Genomic DNA, 22,894 nt, shown 5'->3' with positions numbered 1-22,894 from the left:
TTAACCCATAACTATTTTTTTACAATTTTTAATTATTTTTCCAATTCAGAACAGGGGAACCCGAATTCATTCTGACCTTGTCTCACAAAATTTATTATATCTCATAATTTAAAATTCCATTACTTACACCGTTTCTTTTATGAGAAACTAGACTCAATAATATTTAATTCCATATTTTATTCATACTCTAATTCGATTTTCATAATTTATGGTGATTTTTCAAAGTGAGCCCACTGTTACTGTCCAAAACCATTTTAGTGCAAGATGTTTATTACCATGTTTATAACACCCTTATTTTCTTTCTCTACACTATTTCTCATCACTTTCTCTTATTTTCTCTTCACGAACATATCAAGAACATAGGACCATATATACAAAAACTTTACATTAACATCATTTCCATGCTTTTTCAATAATATCAAACTTAAAAATATTTTAAAATCTTGATGTACTTACCTTGTCATATTGATTTCAATCTTTAACTTGATTTTCTCTCCTCCAGCTTCTATTTTTGAATCTAACTTGATATTCTAACTCCCATAGTCTCCTTGTTATCTTTCTCTCTTGATGGATATGGAAATTCTTTTGATTTCTAGATAAAATGATGAATTTTTGGTGGAAGGACTAAATTGTAAAGAAAGTAAAACTTTCTTTCTTCTCTTACCTTCTAACGTGAATTGCATGGAAAAGATGGTGGGTTGGATCCTTCTCATCTTTCTTTCCACATATATATATACTAAATATTAAAATAATAAAATAATAACATATCATTTAAAAATCAAATCAAAATATTAATAAACTAATATTTATTTATTTAATCTAAAATATCTCCAACATCATCATTATCTTCTAAATTTCTCTCTCTTCTAATTGACCATTTTGCCCTCCATGATCTTTTAAAATTCCATCTTGAGTCATCACTTAATTTGGTAAAATTGTGATTTGGTCCCTCAAACTTCTTCACCTTTTTCAATTTGGTCCTAATCCATCCATTTTTCTTAGTTTCTATATCATTCCACCCTTAAAATATTTACACCATTGGTCCTTCAACTTTTCATATTTACACTTTAACCCCTTAATTTTTGAGTATTTACTCTTGGGCAACAAAGCTTTTTTCACTTTTACGATTTAATCCTTTCTTGAACTAATATGTCATAATATACGACCCAATGTTGACATAACTCCAAAATTTCCCCTTTTTGACGCTTTATTTTTTTATTTTATTATATCAAAGATAATATCTTACTGTAAAGATTTTCGGGGTATTACAATGGTTAAGTGGTAGTGTATTTATATTAGGATGATGTTGTTATTTTAAAGTGACATTTTCATTGCAAAATTGAGAATTTCATAAATGTGTTATTGAATGGTATAATCGATAAACGTTGAGTTAAATGGTAAGTATGTATTAATGTTGAACTCAATGTCATTGAGTTGTACGTGAATTAAATGGAAATTGCTAGTGATATGATTTAAATTGTGAGCATGAGAAATTGCGAATTGAATGGAATGGAAATGAAGCATTGAATTGCATGAGTATGTATCGGGTCTCGTAGGCCCTAATTATTATGATTATAATATTTTGAGGATATATTGTGAAAAGTTATAGAAGCATGTTAATTATTTTGAAAGTTTTAGTTTGGATGAAATTTAATAACTCGGTTAAATACGTTTACAAGTGTATGTGTTTTATTAATGCCTCGTACCCTATTCCGGTGTTGGATACGGGTAAGGGGTGTTACAATTTAAGTCCATCTAAGTACAGGTCTCGACTTAAGTTTCGTTTCGGGCTCGCATTATGTTTGATTCATCATATCTTCTCAAGGGATAAAAGCCTAGCTCTTTTTCGTCGAAAAGAGCAAAGAGAGTTGGGTTTGAATTCCAAACTTATCGAATGCCAATCTTTCATCTTTTAAAGATGTATAATAGCCCAATTAGTCTATAACTGGTGGGTTTTTAATGTTGAAAGAACACTAATAGTTGTTGTTTTGCACAATAAACTTAGTGGATTTCACTTATCGAAGAAGACTCTAGGAGTTGTTAAATTGCAAATAATAGTACGTAATATGTTTTAGAAAGGAGACGTAAGAAAGATTAAATAAATGTTAATGGGAGTTGGAGAGCAACCAAATCAGTTACTTTCCATTATTGCAAATTGCACTGATATGAACTTACACTCCAATAGTAGAAGCAGGATAATCATTGCTTGCAATCATTTCCTCTTTCTATTCAGCTCTACTTAACTACTACTGTCATTTCCTTATTCAAATCTGAACTAATCTGAAATGACCACGATTACTTTCCATTATTGCAAATGGGACTGATATGGGCTTGCGCTCAAATAGGAGAAGCAGGATTGTCATTGCTTGCGCAATCATTCTCTAGGAAAGCATAGTTTCCACCACGTGTATGTGTATGTGTTTCTCTATATATAGACATGGGGAGAGAGCTGGTTTCATCAAACAAAAGCATCACCATGAGGTCTCCTGTAGTGAAATCATGTTGTGTTCTTTTCTTAATCCTGTTTCTGTCCCGACACTACCCAGTTTCAGCTACCAAAAAGATACTGAATCCCAAAAAACCATGCAAAAGGTTTATCCTCTACTACCACGACATCCTCTTCGACGGCAATGACGTGGCTAACGCAACGTCCGCCGCAACAGCTAATGCGACCAAGCTGGGTAACACCGACTTTGGGAAGCTCGTGGTATTCGATGATCCCATGACAAAAGACCAGCATCTCCTCTCTCATCCCGTTGCAAGGGCACAAGGGTTCTACTTCTATGATATGAAAACTACCTACAATGCTTGGTTTGCTTACACTTTGGTGTTTAACTCGAGTGATTACAAGGGAACCCTAAACATTATGGGGGCGGATATGATGAGGGAGAAGGCGAGAGATCTGTCAATTGTAGGGGGGACCGGTGATTTCTTCATGACTAGAGGTATTGTTACATTTCAGACCGATACTCAAGAGGGTACCAAATATTTTCGCCTTAAAATGGATATTAAGTTGTATGAATGCTATTAAACTATATGCAGACTTGCTTAGCCATGGTCTTTTTATTGTTTGATGTATTTGGATATAATTTGTGCATGCTTTGTATACTTATATATGTATATATGCATGCATGTATGTAAGTGTGTGCATGGTACCAAATAATTTGCAATCTCGATGAACTTTGAGGTTTTAAAGATGTAATCATTTTCTTTTATTGAGTATATCATTTTAACTGTATTTAAGTAATAAAACAATCAATAATAAACACTTTTAAATAAAATAAAATTGTGGCATGGAAAGAAAATATTTTGTAATAATGAATATAAGTGGAGTGATAACAAAATTGTATTTAATATTATTGAACACATATTTGCTTTTTATTTTTTAATTTAAAGATGATATAAAAATATGAAAAGATAAAAGTGACATTATAATAATATTAATTATAATTTAAAATAATTTTAATAATTTCATAATTGAATTTGTGACCTAATTAAAGATGACATCAACTCAATAAAATACTTAAATAATTGTATAAATTATTTCAAAATATATAAAATGATAATCAAAATAAAATTTCAGACAATAAACAAGTTCATTATGTCTTGGTCTCTATTATTTATTTTTATAAAATTACTATTACTCCAAATATTAAAATATTATTTTAAACAAACATAATTTAATTAAATAGGAATCATAAAGATTATTAAACCATACTTGGGTTTAGGGTGAACCCATAAGTTCTTTGAGCATTATAAAAGCCCATGGTTATTGGTTCAGTGATCAAAGCAACAAGAAATCTGGAAAGGACCCAAGATTAAAGCCCAAGTTTTAGCTTTAAACATGCAAATTGCAACGACGATAACTGCTGAATTTGTATTGGCGCTATTCTCCTATTTTATCCATCTCCAAGATTACTATATCAATGGACATTAGTGGCCATAACGAGAACCACAAGTTCAACACAGACTGAAGCAGAGAGAGAGAGCTGCTTGCCCGAGAGAATGAAAGGCATAACGCTCAGGGACAGCGGCTTGGTTCTTCATTCACTCTTGCCTCCATCTCCTAAACCTCCCAACTCTTTCACCTCTCATTTCCTTTCTTTCAATGTTAATTCTCTCTCCAAGAAGCAATATCCAAACCTCTCTTCTCGCCACCATAGCCTTCTTTTCTCCAGGTAGTCTTTCCTTTTCTTTTCGACCCATTTAAGGGTCATTGCTTTAGAGCTTTTTTTTCTTCTTCTTTTGAACCATGCCTAGCTACAGGTGGTACAGATGCGAGGGGTGGTTTGGAGGTCTTCTGCAAAAGGTAGTTGAACGTCAGCATTGCTTAGTAAAGTTTCTTTCCTTCTTGATTTCATTGAATTTTAACAAATATTTAGACTGGTTTAAAAAGTAAAGTGCTTTTATGATGCTTTTGTTTGGAAGGGTAGAATGAGGAGTTTGACAATATTATGCCTTCGATGGAAAAAAATCAGAATTTCTTTCATGTTGTGATTTAAAACCCCTATCCTGCCTTTTATCTATTGGATGCTTGTTCTCCTTATAGTTGTATCAATTTTTATGTTTTTAGCAGCCAATGTTTGCTTACTAACCCATCACATTTTTATTTTTGAAATACTTTCTTTTACATGGCATTTCTGTGTCATTTTGGTTGAAATATAGGAGTTCTTGTCTTGGCTTATAAGTTGTTTATATGTATTTATCTGAGTGCTTCGTTTTTTACCAGGAGCGTAAGTATGTTGATTGCAAGAAAAGGGGAGAGACTATAGCATTGGGGCACAAATCAGAGGATTGTTGTGTTTCAGATCATGCACCTGTAAACAATAACTTGAGAAAGGAAAACTATATAGCTGCAAATTTGGCTGTTTCAACTACATTGTTCAACAATGCACTAAAGTTTATGGCTCTTTTTGGATTGCTGACATTTCATGACTTACAACCAGCAGTTGCTGTTTCAGATATTGCTAGTGGGTTGCAGTCAATTCCTTACGTAGGAGACCTTGGTGATATTAGCACAGGTTTTGCTTCAGTTAGGAAAATCTCCCTGTAACTTTTATATTTGTTGCTTTTATCATTTATATTGAGGCCTATGCATAGTAATTCAGCTTTTGTCAAACTCTTCTGTTAACTGATTAGAACTTAATAAACTCCATTGTTTTCTAGAGTTTAATGTTTAGAGGACTGATATTTTCCATCTGGGTATATGACTATTGTGATTTTTGTGTCATTGCCACTCCTTTGGTTTTTGCACGCTTGACCGGACGCCTTGAACTATCGTAATTGAATCATTTTCTTTTATTTCAGGCATTCTTGCTGATATTTTTCTCAGAACTGGGAGACAAAACCTTTTTCATTGCGGTAAGACTGAATCCTTGTAGTAATATTTCATTTGTGACCAGAAAGAATTTGTCAATTGCCTTTTCTTTATATTCTATTCTATTTCTCACAATCATTAGTTTTGTATCTTATCTGTATTCAGATAACTTAAACCCTGTGTCGTTCACCATTCTTATTTGGTAAACTACCAAAATAGCTACTTTTATTTCACTTATGTTAACATGTTGTAACATTTTAGTCACTGAGCCGTTAACGGTGTAATGGTAAGCTGATGTGGCACGTTAAATCATCATTTCAAACAAAAATTTTAAGTTAAATTATACAATTGGTCCTCATATTTTTTCACATTTCAAACATAAGTGACTAAAATGTAATATGAGGTAAACAAAAGTGACTATTTTGATAGTTTACCCTTCTTATTTTTGGCTGGATAGATACTAGGTTGTTAATCTTTTTTCAGTGTTAACAGAGGATGCATTATTTTTCAAATTTTTAACCATTTTCTTTTCCATTAGTACTTATACATAGACTGTTGAGTGCACCTTGATTTGGATGTTTTATATGCAGGCACTTTTAGCTGCTAGAAATTCTGCTGTTGTAACTTTCACTGGGACTTTTGGAGCACTTGCGTACGTTGTTCTGCCCATGCATGGTGATTTAGAAGTCCTTTGCATTTTTAATTTCATTAAATGAGATTGCTCATAGGTGTGTGCTTCTCCCAAAAAAGACAGGAATGTCGTTTCAAATAACAAAGTGCTAATCTATCATGTACAGGGCAATGACAATCATATCTGTTGTTCTCGGAAGAACTTTCCACTATGTCGACGAAATCCTTCCGTTCAGGTTTTTCCCTTGAGATTTACGTCTATTATAAACCTGGGCAGAAAAAAGACTATAATCCAATGACATTATGTAGATCATGGAATGCATATTGCAAACCACTAAATGTATAATCTCGCGACCTTTTCTGATCAGTTTCACCTCGAAAATTTGCAATGTAAACTTAAATCAAAGGAAGAGTAGCTATTGTCCGTTATGCTGAAATCTTTTATCATTACGCTTCTAAACAACTATCTTCGGTCAAGCAGTTGTCTTATTATGATCCTTAGACCGGTTGGTTTAAATGTTGTTGTTGTTGTTGTTATTTCTTTCCTCTAACATAATACTATTAATGGCCAGTTTTGGTGGGGCTGATCTGCCTATTGACGATATTGCTGCTGTTTTCCTTCTGGTATATTTTCCTCCAACATTTAGATTAGGCTTTATTTGCCAGGTAAAGATGGGAAAGCACATCATAGGCTCAGAAGTGTAAGCTACTTTAAAAAATTGCAGGTATACTTTGGAGTTTCAACATTGCTTGATGCTGCTTCAAGTGATAATCAAAAAGCAGAAGATGAACAAAAGGAGGTCAATTCACCATTTCTTTATATGATGTCTTAAGATACATATGTATGTATATATATAGAGAGTTCTTAAATCAGTTTCACAACTTGTGGTATCAAACAGGCAGAATTAGCAGTTTCAGAATTTTCAGGAAATGGAGCTGGAATCTTTGCTGCTGCCAACACTGTTATTAGCACTTTCTTCTTGGTTTTCGTTGCTGAGTGGGGTGATAAATCATTCTTTTCCACAATTGGTCAGTGCAAGGATTCTGTACATTTATATCATATCTTCAATTAATCAGGGATCACTAGTCTCTAGTTATACATGCTTAACAATTAACAACAACAGAACATTTATATGTTATAAGTATCTTAGGAAGGCTGAGTTCATGATTTGTTAATCCAGAATGAATTGTTTAGATCAAAAGAAAGTAGGTGGACTTAGTGGATCTGTTTTACTGCCGAAAACAATTTCTGTGCTTCTACTTTACATCATATATCTAAAGGTGGATGCACATCTTCAGTGTAAATAATCATCAGAAAAAAAATACAAATTGATTACTTTAACAGATGGAAAAAAGTAATGTAGAAGCAATAAATTTGATGTTGAGATGTTTAGAGTTTTCAGTGAGGATTATTATCTAACCACAATAAGTTTTATCTGGTGAATTTCTCAAACCAAAGTCAAGTCTTTGCATTCATTCTACCTGGAAAGGCTGCCTCTGTATGAAGTATTTATGTCTCTTCTTTTCATGCAGCACTAGCGGCAGCATCTTCTCCTCTCGGAGTCATTGCAGGCGCACTGGCTGGTCATGGTGTTGCTACTCTGGTAACTAATACTTGAGCATAAAAGAATAAACACAAAAGTAGTCTTTCTTTGCAGCCATATTTCACAGGCTACTATTATATTTGATAGTCCTACTGCTAGAAATATTTTTCTAATGCGTGAACTGCAATTGCAAAATATAAATATGCGAAGTCAAAATTGCTTTAGATTACTCAACTGAGTAACTAATGGACTTCAGTTATCAGGGCCCTTAATCCAATTAAAATTTCCACTTTTTTCTTTTTAAGAATTCCGTACAGAAACGGAAAGACCTGATCGACTTTCAAATTCTTTCTACAGGTTGCTGTTTTGGGAGGATCTTTACTGGGAACATTCTTATCAGAGAAGGTAAAATTTGAACTTCAAGCCTTCTTCATCTGTTCATCAGAATACATCATGTGGTATTTCTTGTTCAGATTTGGTTTTCCACAGATTCCTCTTGTATTGCAATTTAGCACTATGGAATCACAAAAATCACTAAACTGATCTTACAATTTTATTCTTATGCATAAAAATTGAATCTTCCTAGCAGTTAAGAATATTGTGGAAAGTTCAATGCATAAGGGTATTCTGCATGGACATAGAACAATCATCGTCGAGTTTAGAGTGATTCCAAACTTATGTTATCAGCATTTCCACCTTGTCTGGTTCCTTTCCTCATCAGGTCTAAATGGCAAATTGTTGCTATAACCATATTATCTTGCTGATCGGTTTATTTTTCGGTTTAAATCGTCTAGTCCAAGAACGTAAACTCTGCATCACAATGGTATAAATGGTATTTGCATCTTTAAAGGTGCATTGGTTGGTCCCTGTTCAGGCCATAACAGACGAAACATCCATATAACTAAACATCAGTTTGGAATAAGGCTGGGCGGATTGTGTGCTGTTGGGGGCATCTTCCTTGCCTAAGCAGTGAAGCATATTTATTTTTTCTATGTGCACATTTTCATCCATCAAAGGGAACTGAGAGTTTTTCTTTCGTTCTTGTGCAGACCATTGCCTACATCGGCGGTACTCTCTTTCTTGTCTTCGCTGCCGTAACATTGTTTGAGATTGTCAATTAGAGGTTGGAAACTTGGAGTTAAAGAAATAAAATTAAAATCACATTTTTTTGGTGCAATTATTAGGACTTTAGTTCTTTGCTCCTATTACTGATTACATGTACTTATTATAATCATGGATTCGTTACTTATTGAATCAAATCTTGAGCTAAAACAAGGGATTACAATGAAAAATTCCTGTGGTTTCGTGCATAGCCATAAACCCTAAAACCTAATAACATTATTCTCCGAAAACAAATGGACTAATGGTGGAATGTATTAACTGTACTGCAAATGTGAAATTCAGATGGGGAATCCATTACAGGAATAAAGCAATGACAAATCTAGTGTTCTTTCATATCACAAGATAAAATCAATAAAACCAAGATTTCTGGACTGGAAGTAAGCCAAGAAACTTGCTTTAGCTCCAGGGCAGCTGCCTGCCTGCCTCCATGAACCTACCAATCATTAGAAGCTATAAAGATTTTGCTCAGCTTTAGCATGTGCGACAAATATTAACCTCACTACAATATGCAAAAAAAGAAATAATCAAACTGAAATGATACAGGCTACTAGATGATTATGCCTGGACAGGATCATGGTTTGCAACAGTTTCGTTTTTATTGATCAATGTTCAGGATAAACTTTCATTTCAAAAAGAGTTTGCTACATCTGTTCCCAGTGGGAAAAAAGAAAAGAAGACAAAATTGGTACGGAAATTTAATTTGTGTATAAGAACATATTACACCCACCATATTTGTAGATAATAACCTGGCTTGATTGATCAACTTTACACTTTACGAGCTAGCGTCCTCTGCTTTGTTGCATGCTGAACTACTTTTTCTTCTACAGGCAAACCCTTTCGCCGCCTCACAGCATTAATGAGCTTTCTTGCTGTATTTGGAAGAACACTAGAACCATCACCAAATTCTTCTATCTCCTCTTCTGTTTTCGGTACAAAAAATGGATCCTCAGGAAGTGCTTCCCAGTGACTAAGCACAAGAAGGGCACTAGAAGCCCCAGATGTCCATCTCCTTAGCTCATCAGCAAAACCAAAACTTTCAGAAACTGGCACATAGGCATGCACTGTAAAAAGTGGAGAGCCTTCTTGCATTTCTTCCTTCAAAACTCGGGCTCGCCTCCGTGCAAGAACTGCATACATAGGGCCCAAATATTCTGTTGGAGTATTCAACTCACAAAAGTACATGGCTTCGACAAGCCTAGGCTTCCTCTGAAGCACAGCTCCTCTACAGGCATCCTTGACAGCTGTCATTATCTGCCCAGTAAGAAGGCCATACTGCTCAGATTGTTGGTTAGGTTCTGACTCACCAGCCCGAACAGTTGAGGGAGAGATATAAGCTTCAACGACAAATGCTAATCCCCACATTGGCTCATCACATAAGGGCCCAGCTGCAGTAGCCAGTTGAAATCCAGACATCAGACTACTCTCCAGACTTTCTGGTTCTCCATACAGCGGTTGAGTCAGTTCCGAAGATGCAATAGCAGCAATATCACTAGCAGTAGAATTATCAGCCAAACCCAGTCTCAGAGACACATAAGGAGAGCCATGTATCAGACTAGTGCCATCATTATTCTCTGTTTTGTAATCTGGAGTGAAAAGGATGTTAGGACCAACTTGCCTTGGACCAAGAGCCCAGATCCTCCTAAGAAGCTTGAGCCATTTACCTTTGCATTTTTCAGCCTGATCCTTGTCATTTTCATTTCCACACAAAAAATCACTCTCCAGAGCATCAACCATGCGTTTTCTGAGTACTTCAATTGGACTCTCATTTTCACTCAGACTTAGCGGATGCATTTCTAAGCTTTTACCACTCTGCCCCAGTTTACCTCCAATAATATCTGAGAGCAAATCAGCACTTTCATCAAGCACCTTGGTTAGTGTAGGTGGAAGTTTCAAGACTTTAACACGAATGGTACATCTTCCATTTGAAGTCACTTTTTCAACATAATCTGAGTCAGCAGTAAACAGTTTCAAATCCTCCAATGCATTAGACAAATCACCCTCAATGGTCTCTTTATAGAAGACAAGAGGTGGAGAGACTTCCAGGCTCACCTTTGCGAATCTCTCCTTCAAATCCTTGACGCATCTTTCTAGATGAACCTCACCAGCAGCGGCTAACACATGTTCCCCTCTAGATGAAACAGTGACCTCAACAAATGGATCAGCTCGGTTGAGAAGCCTCAGACCTTTCATAAGAGCACCCATATCTGCAGGATCAGAGGGTTCAATTGCAACCCTTAGGGTAGGGGAAACCTGAAATGCCATACTGGAGAAAGGCCAACAGTTTCTTGTAGACGAAAGAGTTGCACTCTTTAATATATGCTGGCCAAGTCCACGAATTGCCACAATATTACCAGCCCTTGCAGAGGTCACTGGTTTCAGACCCTGACCCATCATTAAATACAAGGACTGCAATTCAGCTTCCTGCATGTGCTTCTGCATTGATTCCCCTCTCAAAGGATCATATAGAGCTGAAAGCACGAAAACTCTTTGTCCTGATGTAAGAACCCCACTAAAGATCCTAGCAAATGCAAGGAAACACTCATCAGATTCACTAGTTCCACCTTCATCAGTGAAATTGTTTAAAATCTCCCCTTGAGGACCTCGTTGGGGAAGCATCTTTGTCGGAACCGCAAACATCTTAGACACAAACGCAATACACGGTGCTTCAGGGCTAGAATCACAAGCTTCAACTGACTTTCTCACTAGATCAGCCTCTGCAAGCACATTAGAGTCCACCCCTTTATCAAGAATCTCTCTTTTGGGAAGCAAACGTGAAATCCTGTGAGACTGAGCAGAAATTGGATCTGGCATACACTTCACCACCATTGACAAAACTGCATCTGACAAAGGAAGCCATCTACTCATGACAGCTTGAAGCACAATCTTGGGGTCCTTATTCTGCAATTCACGAGGAGGAATAGACAAATTAAAAGACTTAATCACTTTCTCAAGTGTCCCTTTGTCCCCATCCGGCTCCAAAGCAGCCTGGTAAACCTGCCAAAGTGGTTCAAGGACAAACTGCACAAACACTGGCCTTGCCTTACTTCCTGCGCTTAATCCCTTCTTCCCAACAATCATCTTGGTCTTGGGATTGAAATAGCGAGGACCCCAGAAAGCCTTCTGAAGTGCAGATGTACTTGCCCCAAGCTTAGAAGCATAGAATTCAGCAAACTCATTAATCGTGAAACCCCACCCATCCAAAGCACACACAAATGCCACATTTCCTTTTTGAGGCTGAAAAGTATCCTCTTCATCATCCTCTTTAGACTCCAAATTCTCATCACTAACCTCGCCAGAAGGGCCAGCAAGTATGGAATCAACATCAGATAAATATTTCTCCGACTTATACATACTCATAATCCCATTGACCTCAAGAATAATCCTCAATAACCGATTATAAGCTTCCATAGGGCTCAACTTCAACTCACATATCAACCTATCAATCTTATTAAGAACTAAACACGGGGTAACCTTCTCAATCCAAGATTGACGCAAGACCGCATGAGTTTGAATATGAACACCCTCGACAGCATCAACCAAAACCAACCCACCGTCACTCAACCGTGCAGCAGTAGACACCTCACTACAAAAATCCATATGACCAGGGGAATCTATAAGGTTAATCTCATGGTCTTTATAATGAAGAGCTATAGAAGAACTCTTCATCGTTATCGCTCTCCTTTGTTCTTCATCAAGATAATCCATAAACCTAAGTTTACCAGCTAATTTAGGGTGAAGCACGCCACCACCTGTGGCGGCAATTAAATGATCAGCCAACGTGGTTTTACCATGATCAACATGTGCTAATATGCATATATTCCTAACCTTTCTAGTATCAGAGTCACCCATTCTTTTTGTTCTTCTCTAAGTTACAACAACAACAACAACAACAACAACAACAAGGTGATGGAACAGAGCTACAATAACAAAAATCTAACGTATAACGTATTGGGAATCTTAAAAGAAAATTGGGGTAATTAAGGTATATTGATTCTAAGGAACTATTATACTATAGAGGGAAAGAATTCGTATCTCCGTTCGGCAAACCGATTTAAGCTCCAGCGCGGCACGAAATACCGAAAGACGCCGCTCAAACAGTGTTGGGCCGGATCTTCAGAGGAACAGTTAGGGTTATTTAACGGCACCCCACCTGCTAGTCGTCACCGCCAATAACCTCTATTTTGCTTGACACGAGTTGAAGAAAGACACGGCAGGAATCGGAAACAAGGCAAAGAACAAAGGACAAAGAAAGAAGAAGGGTTAAAGGTGGGGGAGGGGGGAGGAAAGGAGACGATGGTGCTCAAACCAGTGCCCTTAATAAGATCGTTAAATTTTTGCACAATCTCACAGGTGGCTGCCCTTCAAATCAATCTGTAACGTGATTTCAAAACTAGAAAACCTATAAGCTTCGTTTTGTTGAGGAAGAACTTTCCTATCAGGCCTTCGTAACCCAATAAAACTTTCTTGCAAGGCTAAGGCCCAATATCATTCACAGAAGCTAATGGACCATCAACTTCACTTGAATCGGCGTGTAAATATTTGGACTTAACTTTTCCTGTTTCAAAGTCAAATTTTAATTCAACTCAATTAATTTATACTCATTTACAGATCGCTTGAATCTAACCCCCCAGCAAAAAGAGGACTGATTTAATTGGTACGCAGACATTAGGCCTCAGTATGAAGATTTGAGTTTCACTTTCATGTGTCCATTTTTGCTTTGCAGTTTCAACTTGTCACGCACTTTTCATTCTCCGTGACACTTTTCTTTTTCTTTGTTCTTTCAATTTTTTCTAAAGGCCACGATTTGAGCTGTTTAGCCAATGAGAAAGTTCCTCTCTCCTCTTAGACTATAATAGTAGGTACGATATGGTTACAAACTGTATCAATTGTTGTATTATTTTTAGGCTTAATTGGTAAATTTGGTTACAAAAGTTTATATGTTTTGTCAAAATTACTCTAACTGTATTTTTGAGCTTTTTTTAATCATCAATCTTTTTCTTTAAATTGGTTTTTTAACCGATTTGATGAAAATACCGTTAAAAAGTTAACGGGATGATATAAAATTTCATCGTGGAATATTTTAATGATATTTAATTTATTACATGTGAAAATAATACTTAACGGTACTTTCATCAAATCTATTAAAAAATAATTTGAAAAAAAGGAATAAAGGTTTATTGCCAAAAAGACTTAAAAATACAATTAAGGCCATTTTAACAAGACATATAAACGTTTTCATTAAGCTTTATTTTTATTTTAATTTAGTATTAAATAATTTAAATTTCGTTTTGGTAATATGATTCGATTATTTTTGTCAATATAACATGTACTAATGTGTATCAATCAGTTTTATTACATATTTTATTAAAAATAAAAAAATAATTATAGAAAAGAAATGTATAGATATTATTTTATAGAAAATCGATATCAATTAATTTGCACGATGTACAAATCAATTATGTATATTATCTTTATCATATCTTTTATATCATTAATTTTTGTTTAACATAAGGAATTTTTTAAAATCGAAAAATAATGTAATCCAAAACATTTTTAAAAGTATATAATAAAATTGTAATAAGTTGTTTAATCTTTAATAAATAATATTAAAACTATACAAAATTGATTAGGGATATTATAATTTATATAATATTATAAATAATTATTGTAAGTTATTTATTTTTATATATTATTAAACTATTTTGTTAATATTCCATTTTCATAATATTAATTTACATTTATTTTCTCTACTTTAAATAACGAAGGTAAGTTAAATAAATATTACAAAATAAAATCGTAATCTATATGAAAAATGTGTAATCTTTGATTACCTTTAGCTAACTTTTGTTTTATTTTAATAAGGAAATCTATGTTTACGTAACCTGTCAACTTTTTTCATGAAACATATAAACTATAGTTATTATTGTATTAGCGTGTCAAATAACAATGTATAAACCACCTTTTATTGCTATGATATATATATACACTTATAAAGTAAAAATATGTCATAAATTATTGCACTTTTCATAATTTAGAAATTAGTCCTTATGTTTTTATTTTTATGAATTTAGTTTATTTATTTTTAAATTTTAAAATACAGGTTTAACTACTAACATAGTTAAAATTATTTGTTAAAATCATGTTCATTACAGCATCATTCTTTTAGTTAAAAGTTTTTTTTTAATTGACATAGATATTGTTGTCAATTGAGGAGGACGTTGGTTCGAGTATGCTGAAATGCATTATCCTTCTATTTATGGATTGAGAAAAGGCTATGGGTAATTCTAGGCATTGTGTCAAGAAGAAGATATATAATCCTAACCTATAATAATATTATTAAAAAATAGATAAAAACAAATTTTTATTTCAAAATATCACGTCAATTAATATGACAAAAATATTAATAATTAAACATGAATTTTAAAATTTTAAAATAAAATTTAATAACTAAATTTTAAATTTATAAAAAAATACAGATATTTATATCACATCCTACTTAGAAATATCAAAATAAAAATGTACACAATGAGTTTCATGTGAAATAATTTACTGTGGAAAAACAAAGTCAAAAAGTATTGCTAATGTATTTACCAAACACCGCTTGAAGTGTTATTGTAAGGAAAATTGAGATCCAACTACAAACATAAATGAAATTATTTTGTTATTTTTAGTTACTTAATTTAATTTTTAATTTTAATCTTAAATCGTCACAACAATAAATTAAAAATAATAATTAAATTTAAAATTTAAAATACGAAAAGAATGAAAAAATTAAATTCTTAAAAATAAAACTAAATTACTAAATCAATAAAGAATACAAAGATTTATATAATATTTTAACTCTTTTTTTTATAATTAAGAATGGAAATTGAAATTACTTCAGATTTAATCAAGCTTTCATGGCTATAACACAATACCATCACTATTAGGCCAAAAGGCTCTCGGCGATTTTAACCTACTTACCAAAATGGAAACGTAGAACGTGGGTTTCATGTGAAAAGTTTTACAGTCAATAAAGTTAAATTTTACTATTAGCCATCGTACTCTATAAAATTTATGGATTTAGTCATTGTATCTTTATCTAATTAATTTTAGTCCTTGTATTTTTTGAATTGAATAATTTTAGTCCATGTACTTTTTGAACTTTAAAATTTAGTCTTGGCCCAAACCAAAACAGTTAAATTCATTTCATTAAATTTAATTATCAGTCCTATACAATGCATACAATTATAGATTTAGTCCATATTATTTAATTGAATCATTTTAAGTCTTTATATTTTCAAAATTTGAAATATCAATCTTGGCGTAAACAAAAGTTGTTAATCAATTAATTAGATTTTTCGTAAGTATTAACAAGTTGGCATGACATTCCACATATAATAATATGTCATTGTATTAGATTTTTAAATAATAGATCTTGACTTTATGAATTTAACAGTTATCATTTTGGTGAAGATTGAAATTTAAAAATTCAAAATGTACATAGATTAAAAATGATCAAATTAAAGTACATGGGTTAAATCCATAACTTTTGTAAAGTAGAGGAATTAATAGCAGATTTTAACCATGGAAAAGCAAAGTAAAGAAATTATTGCTAATGTATTTACCAAAAAGCCGCGTGAAGTGTCATTATAGGGAAGCGCGTGAATCTTGCACACGCGCGTAAGGCTTCCTTTTCTCTTACACCATCAGTTTGAGACCAAAAACAAACTACCTCCCTTATAATTTTCCTTTTACACTCTAGCAACTCGCTTGACTCAGATTTGACTTAGTAAAGGAGATTGTGTTTTTTCTCTCTCCAAATTTCCTTCTTAAAGAATGGGTAACTGTAACAGTCAACCATCCGCCGATAGCCAGTTCCGACCAGAGACCAACACCGGCGGTGGTCCCAACCATGGCATCAATGTCCTACCTGCTGACGCATCGGCTCCAAGACCCCCCAAACCTTCAACCCACCACAACTTGTCCTCCTCCTCCGCCGCCCCCAACCACCACACTGCTCCATCCGCTACTCCACCGATCGGTCGTGTGCTTGGCCGTCCCATGGAAGACGTCCGGTCAACTTACGTCTTCGGCCGCGAGCTCGGTCGTGGGCAGTTTGGTGTTACCTACTTAGTGACTCACAAAGAAACCAATCAGCAATTCGCTTGTAAATCCATCGCCACCCGTAAGCTTATCAACCGTGATGACATCGAAGACGTCCGCCGAGAAGTCCAGATTATGTACCATCTAACCGGCCACAGGTTTACCCCACCAAACAAAACTTTGATATTATGCCTCTAATCCTGTTATAGATGTAATTGTTTTAGAAGTTCATTAGTAAATGGGTCTGACAGGAATATTGTGGAGCTGAAGGGGGCTTATGAGGATCGTCACTCCGTGAATCTGATAATGGAATTGTGTGCGGGAGGTGAGTTGTTTGACCGGATTATAGCGAAAGGCCATTATTCAGAGAGGGAGGCGGCTAATTTGTGCCGGCAGATCGTGACGGTGGTTCATAATTGTCATTCCATGGGGGTTATGCATAGGGACTTGAAGCCTGAGAATTTCTTGTTACTGAGTAAGGACGAGGATTCTCCATTGAAGGCTACAGATTTTGGGCTCTCTGTATTTTTCAAGCCAGGTAAGCATTTTTGGTTTCTTTGATTTGAGTTTGTTTCATTTTGTTGTGATGAATTGCTGATCGTTATGAATATGTGATGAAAAGGTTTATAGATGAATAAAAAAGGGAGAAAATCTTCATAACTTTTTGTATGACTGAAGATCTTTATCATTCTTAGATGTTCTACAACAAAATCCTTATTATTTAATCGTAATTTTTCATCCTGTCAGCAATTTATCTAACAGACTAATGTAGGTAAAGACAGATACTTTTCGCCCCGCATATACTTCTAAAGACTTAATGATGATGGGTATCAACTAGAAATTCTCTATATTGATGCATGCAGGAGATATTTTTAAGGATCTGGTCGGAAGTGCTTATTATGTAGCTCCAGAAGTATTGCGGCGACGCTATGGACATGAAGCTGATATTTGGAGTGCTGGGGTGATTCTCTACATTCTCCTCAGTGGAGTCCCACCATTCTATGGAGGTACTACTATTATTGTTTCATCCTGTGATGATTAGAGGATCCTCACATTATTGTTTTACAGCCATATCCTTTTATAAGGAGTGGAAACTTTTGAAGTTTTAAATTTTCAATGATTCTATTTAAGCACGCCGATGAAATAAGAGCTTATTTGTAATGAGAGCACTAAGAAGTGGTGGATGAGTGAGAGTCCATCTCATTTATAGGCCTTTGGTTTTGCATGCAGAAACTGAACAGAGTATCTTTGATTCTATTCTTCGGGGAAATATTGATTTCGCATCAGATCCATGGCCCTTTGTTTCCAACAGTGCCAAAGATCTTGTGAGGAAGATGCTACGACATGATCCTAAGGATCGGCTTTCTGCAGTTGAAGTCTTAAGTGAGTATTTTTTTTCCTTATCTGAAAGGACCTATGAACTGCTTAAGGTTTTGCAAGTTGACAGTGCTTGTCTTCTGTTGTGGCTTAACTTACCAATTGCAATGCCAGATCATCCATGGATACGTGAAGATGGTGATGCATCTGATAAACCTCTTGATGTTGCTGTTTTAACTAGAATGAAACAATTCAGGGCAATGAACAAACTCAAAAAAGTTGCTTTAAAGGTGAATTGCTTTCTCTGTTACCATTGTGAAAAATCAATATTTAAGCTACAAATTTCATGAAATGTGAAAAGACGATAATATAATGGGGGATTAGCAATGAGATTTTCTGGCTTAAATGTTTCAAAGTTGAGTAGCGCCAAAGACTTCTAATCTACATAGTCATCATCGTTATCGATTATTCTTTCTTGCTATCCTTTCAGGTAATTGCAGAAAATTTATCTGAAGAAGAAATCATAGGTTTGAAGGAGATGTTCAAATCTATGGACACAGATAATAGTGGAACAATCACCTTTGAGGAGTTGAAAGCTGGCCTTCCTAAACTCGGTACTAAGCTTTCTGAGCATGAAGTGAGGCAATTAATGGAAGCGGTATGCCTCGTCTTTTTATATATATCCTGCCTAATAATCACTAATCGTTCAAATACTTTACAAAAACAAGACTCCTAAGATGAATGGATGAATGTCTGGATGGACAAACGTGCTTTGATTAGTATCAAGAGCGATCAGCTTTATGCAAATTCAAGTTCCTTGCTTCTTGGTTGAAAGAAGGAATCTAGGAGCCTCTAGCACTGAGGAACAATGTAGAAATTGATAAGTTTTACAAGGACAATAAATGCTGAGTGAGGCCATAATGCTACTTGTCATCCCATTATAATGCCAAATAGATTAAAGAAGATGAGACTGGGACCACAGATTTTGGAGATCTTTGAGCACTCCCTCAAGCTAACCTGAAGTCATTGTCTGACTTCGGTCCTGCTTGACATGCTATTGGAACCCTTAATTTTTCTAGGTAGCCGTAAAGGAACCTTAGGTAACACAAAACCAAGTATTAAGGAAAGATGAATATACCCTTTACACAACTGACTTAATAGTATCTCGTGATAACAGTTGCTTTATGTTTTGGGTTATTGTTAAGCTAATCAGTAAACCGGGCTATGCTCAAAATGTCTTTTTTCTTTTGTTTTGCAACTCACCATCTCAGGATCTGCTCATAGTATTACCATGAATGTCCTATTTCTTGACTAACATGCATTCTACTGAAATATTAGTGACAGACAAGAACCTTTAAAAAATGTAAAAAACCAAAGGTAGATGAATACTGTTTTTTGAAGCGTTACCTAAAATATTTGAATGTGTGTAAATCTCATTATGTAAATCATTCTTTATAACCTAGCCATCGTATTATATAACCTATTTGTTGCATCCCCAGGCTGATGTTGATGGAAATGGAGCCATTGATTACATTGAGTTTATAACAGCTACCATGCATATGAATAGAATGGAAAGAGAAGACCACTTGTACACCGCTTTCCAATACTTTGACAAGGACAATAGCGGGTAATCCACCTTACTATCTTGTTTTTTTATATGACTATTTAGTGGTAATTTCATTCCCGAATCATATGTTCCTATTGCGATGACTGAATTTATTTGTTTACAATTCAATTTAGGTACATTACAATGGAAGAGCTAGAGCAGGCCCTTAAGAAGTATAATATGGGTGATGAAAAAACAATAAAAGAAATCATTGCAGAAGTTGACACAGACAGGGTATGCTTCTTCCACTTTCTAGATTAGCATCTATTCTTATCTCATTTCGGATGCTATTCTTATTTTATGTATTATGTAACCGAATTGATGGAAGTGTTCTTCCTACAGGATGGAAGAATTAACTATGATGAGTTTGTTGCCATGATGAGAAAAGGCAACCCAGAGTTGGCCAATAACCGACGACGCAAGTAAGCTAAATGCAGCCAGCTTGCATATCTGCTCAAATTCACGTCTCCACTGGTTTGTTAATGTATACGATTTTTGTTATAAACCAAAATCTCTTGTAAACTCGGTTTCACCACCTGGGATAGAGAAACAGTTCTTAGTTGTTTATCTATACTGCGGGAGACTGTAATATTGTTGAGGTCCGGCAACTTATTTTGTTGACTGCTGGAGTGCCAAATCTATTAAAACTTACTGAGATGCGTTGCAGATTTAGAAGAGAAGAGCCTGACTAGTTTTTTGCTTGATTGTACATGGCGCCATTGTTTAAACATGATAAGAGGTCTTGATAAACGACCATTAGAGAGATCGGAGAGATTCTAGCAGCATTGTGTGCGATTGGGTGGTATACTTAAACGTTTTGGCAAATTGTGCAAACATTTGGCAACTTTCTAATGAAATTATTGGAAAAGCAATAACAGTTTAATAACGATCATGAGGTCCATTCGGAAAGGATATCCAGCTCAGGTTGAAAGAAATTTCAACCCAATATATTATAACCAACATGCAATTTGATAACATATGGTCACAAATCACATCCTTTTTTATCATCCATGTCCGCTTTATGGTCCATATTTGAGGATTATGTCTGTTCCTCTTAATAATATCTAAATAATATCTAATGTATTTTATCATTACACTCAATATGTATGTCTTGTGTCTTGTAGCATATTAGATCCATAGCAAAAACAACTAAACAAGATTTAGAAAAAGAGATTATTCATCAACTTTATGAACCCATTCGAGTACAGAAATTTATATATCATAGAAGTATGATATTTTGACAAGTGGCAATTCTCTCTCTTTTTATTTAATTTTTATTATTTTTAAAACATTAATTTAAATAAAACTATCTCCTTTTGGAATAAATTTTGGATATTTCATGGGAATATTCATGAAGAGGGTGAGCAACAGCTTGGCCTACAGTTCCAGCGGCAGCCCCACGAGCAAGCGTGGTCGTCAACTTGGAGTCTTCAGCCAATCCAAAGGGTCTACTTTTGATTAACCAATCTTTTAGAGATTCATACACAGCAAAGTTCAGACCGATATATGGTTTTGTTTTTCAAAAATATTTTATTAATTGATCTTTTCAAAACAAATATTAATTTTTATGTGTTGATTATATGATTTAAAATATATTACTTTTAAGAAAATAAAATAAAATTTTGCATTCCAATTTTCATTATAAAAATCTAAAATTTTGAATTTTTTCAAAAACAAGATTTATCTTAATAAAACTTATCTATTAACTTATCAAATATATATATTTTAAAATTATTAAATATATATATGTATCCAAATTTATTTTGAAATTTTAAAAATATTTTATTTATCTAAAAATACATTCCTTAATTTTTTTAAATCTAGAATTATCATTCATTTATTATTTTTATTTAAACTATTTTTCATAAATAGATATAAATAAATTATAAATGAATATGCATAATGAATCCGAGCTTCGCGTGGGTATGTAAACTAGTTTATATATACTAGAAATCTTACCACACGCGTTTTTATGTGGAAACCACGAATTCAAAACATAGATGTGTGTTTAAAAATAACGTACAATAAATTATGAAACGTGTGGTTTAAAACTAATTAATCATAATAACATATGAAAAATATACGATATTAAAATAAAATAATGAATTAAATTATGATTAAAACGAAATTTAAACACATAAATAATAAGATAAACAGTACTAAATATACTACAATTATTTATCTTAGCATTGTCATCAATTGTGAGTTAGTCACTAACTCAATTAACAAAATTATTAATATATACAACTGATGCAAATAATAATTTGTGCATATTAAAATAAGAATATATCAAAATGAAGTTTTGATTGAGTGGTAAATTTAAGGTTATATTGATGCAAATGATGTGAGTTCAAATTCTACCTTATGTATATTTTATTGAATTTTATTAAAATGAAAAGATTAAAATACCCTCAAATAATATGATCTATTTTAATTACGAAGGACATTTCTATAATTTTCATAACCGAGTTGGTGATCAAGTTGAGGTAACACCAACTCAATAAAACAAATAATATATATAAGAGAAGTGCTGACATGTATACACCGCCCACTATACTCGTTTTTCTTTTCTCATTTTATTAAATTTTAGTTTTACTTCTTCTGATATGCCTAAATCTATATGCATTAATTTTACCATAATTTTGTCATTGTATTTTATAATACTATTAATTAATCTAAATCGTTAACATCATTAACTTTTCGGGTAAAACATTATGTGGTTGTATATAATTTCGGAAAAACATTACGTGATTGCATATAATTTGAATATACTAAGTTTTAGAGGTGGGTACGTAGCTTCTCATTTCTTTTATATTTACGTTGCCCTTTTAACATTATAAGATATAAAATTTGACCACTAAACTTCAATGAAACTTGAGATTTAATCTATATACTTTCATTGTTGACATAATTTAGACTATCTATTTTATGATGTCACTAGTTAATCTAAATAGTTATATTACTATTTCAATCAAAATGTTAACATTAAATTTTGTCAATAACAGTATTCCAACATGAAAAAATATTTTATCATGATGATTTTAAATGAATATTTTAAGAAAAATCCTAATAAGTGTTTTTAAGATTATTTTTAATAGAAAAATTTTAATGGAGATAAAAACTGGACCTGAACTTTTAAATTAAAAAAAATAAAATTCTTTAAAATAAAAAGTAGAAAATTAGATTAAAAAATTTACTCTATATTTTAACACAAACAAAAGTCAATCTAACAGAAGCTTGAAGGCAGCTACCAAATGCACATCAGAAAGAACA

At 33.7% G+C, this 22,894-nt stretch overlaps 4 protein-coding genes across 5 annotated transcripts; 3 read left to right on the top strand and 1 right to left on the bottom strand.

Annotated features, from left to right (window-relative positions):
- Positions 1-2,275: 2,275 nt before the first annotated feature.
- LOC105765273 (dirigent protein 5-like) lies at positions 2,276-3,202 on the top strand. Its single transcript, XM_012584277.2, has one exon. It carries the CDS (start codon positions 2,438-2,440, stop codon positions 3,029-3,031), a length of 594 nt encoding a protein of 197 aa, XP_012439731.1. The 5' UTR covers positions 2,276-2,437; the 3' UTR covers positions 3,032-3,202.
- Positions 3,203-3,875: 673 nt separating this feature from the next.
- Positions 3,876-8,783, top strand: LOC105765271 (GDT1-like protein 1, chloroplastic). Of its 2 annotated transcripts, none has more exons than XM_012584274.2 (12): positions 3,876-4,178; positions 4,267-4,333; positions 4,730-5,032; positions 5,308-5,361; positions 5,908-5,969; positions 6,115-6,183; positions 6,520-6,571; positions 6,673-6,747; positions 6,847-6,976; positions 7,481-7,551; positions 7,849-7,896; positions 8,541-8,783. In XM_012584274.2, exons 1-12 carry the CDS (start codon positions 4,006-4,008, stop codon positions 8,610-8,612), a joined length of 1,176 nt encoding a protein of 391 aa, XP_012439728.1. In that variant the 5' UTR covers positions 3,876-4,005; the 3' UTR covers positions 8,613-8,783. The 2 variants fall into 2 exon arrangements, with proteins under 2 accessions (XP_012439728.1, XP_012439729.1); XM_012584275.2 differs by having other exon boundaries at positions 3,880-4,178; positions 4,267-4,309.
- A 46-nt stretch (positions 8,784-8,829) lies between these two features.
- LOC105765270 (uncharacterized) lies at positions 8,830-13,002 on the bottom strand. The gene is made up of 2 exons (XM_012584273.2): positions 9,341-13,002; positions 8,830-9,046 (listed from the first exon to the last, which is right to left on the bottom strand). The coding sequence occupies exon 1, from the start codon at positions 12,460-12,462 to the stop codon at positions 9,379-9,381; it is 3,084 nt and encodes a 1,027-aa protein (XP_012439727.2). The 5' UTR covers positions 12,463-13,002; the 3' UTR covers positions 8,830-9,046; positions 9,341-9,378.
- Positions 13,003-16,330: 3,328 nt separating this feature from the next.
- On the top strand, positions 16,331-20,301 carry LOC105765269 (calcium-dependent protein kinase 1). The gene is made up of 9 exons (XM_012584272.2): positions 16,331-16,856; positions 16,950-17,236; positions 17,562-17,705; positions 17,929-18,081; positions 18,190-18,305; positions 18,506-18,673; positions 19,515-19,642; positions 19,756-19,855; positions 19,964-20,301. The coding sequence occupies exons 1-9, from the start codon at positions 16,432-16,434 to the stop codon at positions 20,045-20,047; spliced, it is 1,605 nt and encodes a 534-aa protein (XP_012439726.1). The 5' UTR covers positions 16,331-16,431; the 3' UTR covers positions 20,048-20,301.
- The last annotated feature ends 2,593 nt before the right edge of the window (positions 20,302-22,894 follow it).

Source organism: Gossypium raimondii, chromosome 12 (genome assembly GCF_025698545.1).
Source record: "Gossypium raimondii isolate GPD5lz chromosome 12, ASM2569854v1, whole genome shotgun sequence".
Classification (NCBI taxonomy): Eukaryota; Viridiplantae; Streptophyta; class Magnoliopsida; order Malvales; family Malvaceae; genus Gossypium; species Gossypium raimondii.
This window is presented reverse-complemented; position numbering and strand designations above follow the sequence as displayed.

Coding starts and splice junctions, on each gene's coding strand:
- LOC105765273 (XM_012584277.2), top strand. CDS start 2,438: ATGGGGAGAGAGCTGGTTTCATCAAACAAAAGCATCACCATGAGGTCT.
- LOC105765271 (XM_012584274.2), top strand. CDS start 4,006: ATGAAAGGCATAACGCTCAGGGACAGCGGCTTGGTTCTTCATTCACTC. Junction 7,552..7,848: donor GTCATGGTGTTGCTACTCTG/GTAACTAATACT, acceptor TTCTTTCTACAG/GTTGCTGTTTTGGGAGGATC. Junction 7,897..8,540: donor GAACATTCTTATCAGAGAAG/GTAAAATTTGAA, acceptor GTTCTTGTGCAG/ACCATTGCCTACATCGGCGG.
- LOC105765270 (XM_012584273.2), bottom strand. CDS start 12,462: ATGGGTGACTCTGATACTAGAAAGGTTAGGAATATATGCATATTAGCA.
- LOC105765269 (XM_012584272.2), top strand. CDS start 16,432: ATGGGTAACTGTAACAGTCAACCATCCGCCGATAGCCAGTTCCGACCA. Junction 18,082..18,189: donor TTCTGCAGTTGAAGTCTTAA/GTGAGTATTTTT, acceptor TTGCAATGCCAG/ATCATCCATGGATACGTGAA. Junction 18,674..19,514: donor TGAGGCAATTAATGGAAGCG/GTATGCCTCGTC, acceptor TTGCATCCCCAG/GCTGATGTTGATGGAAATGG.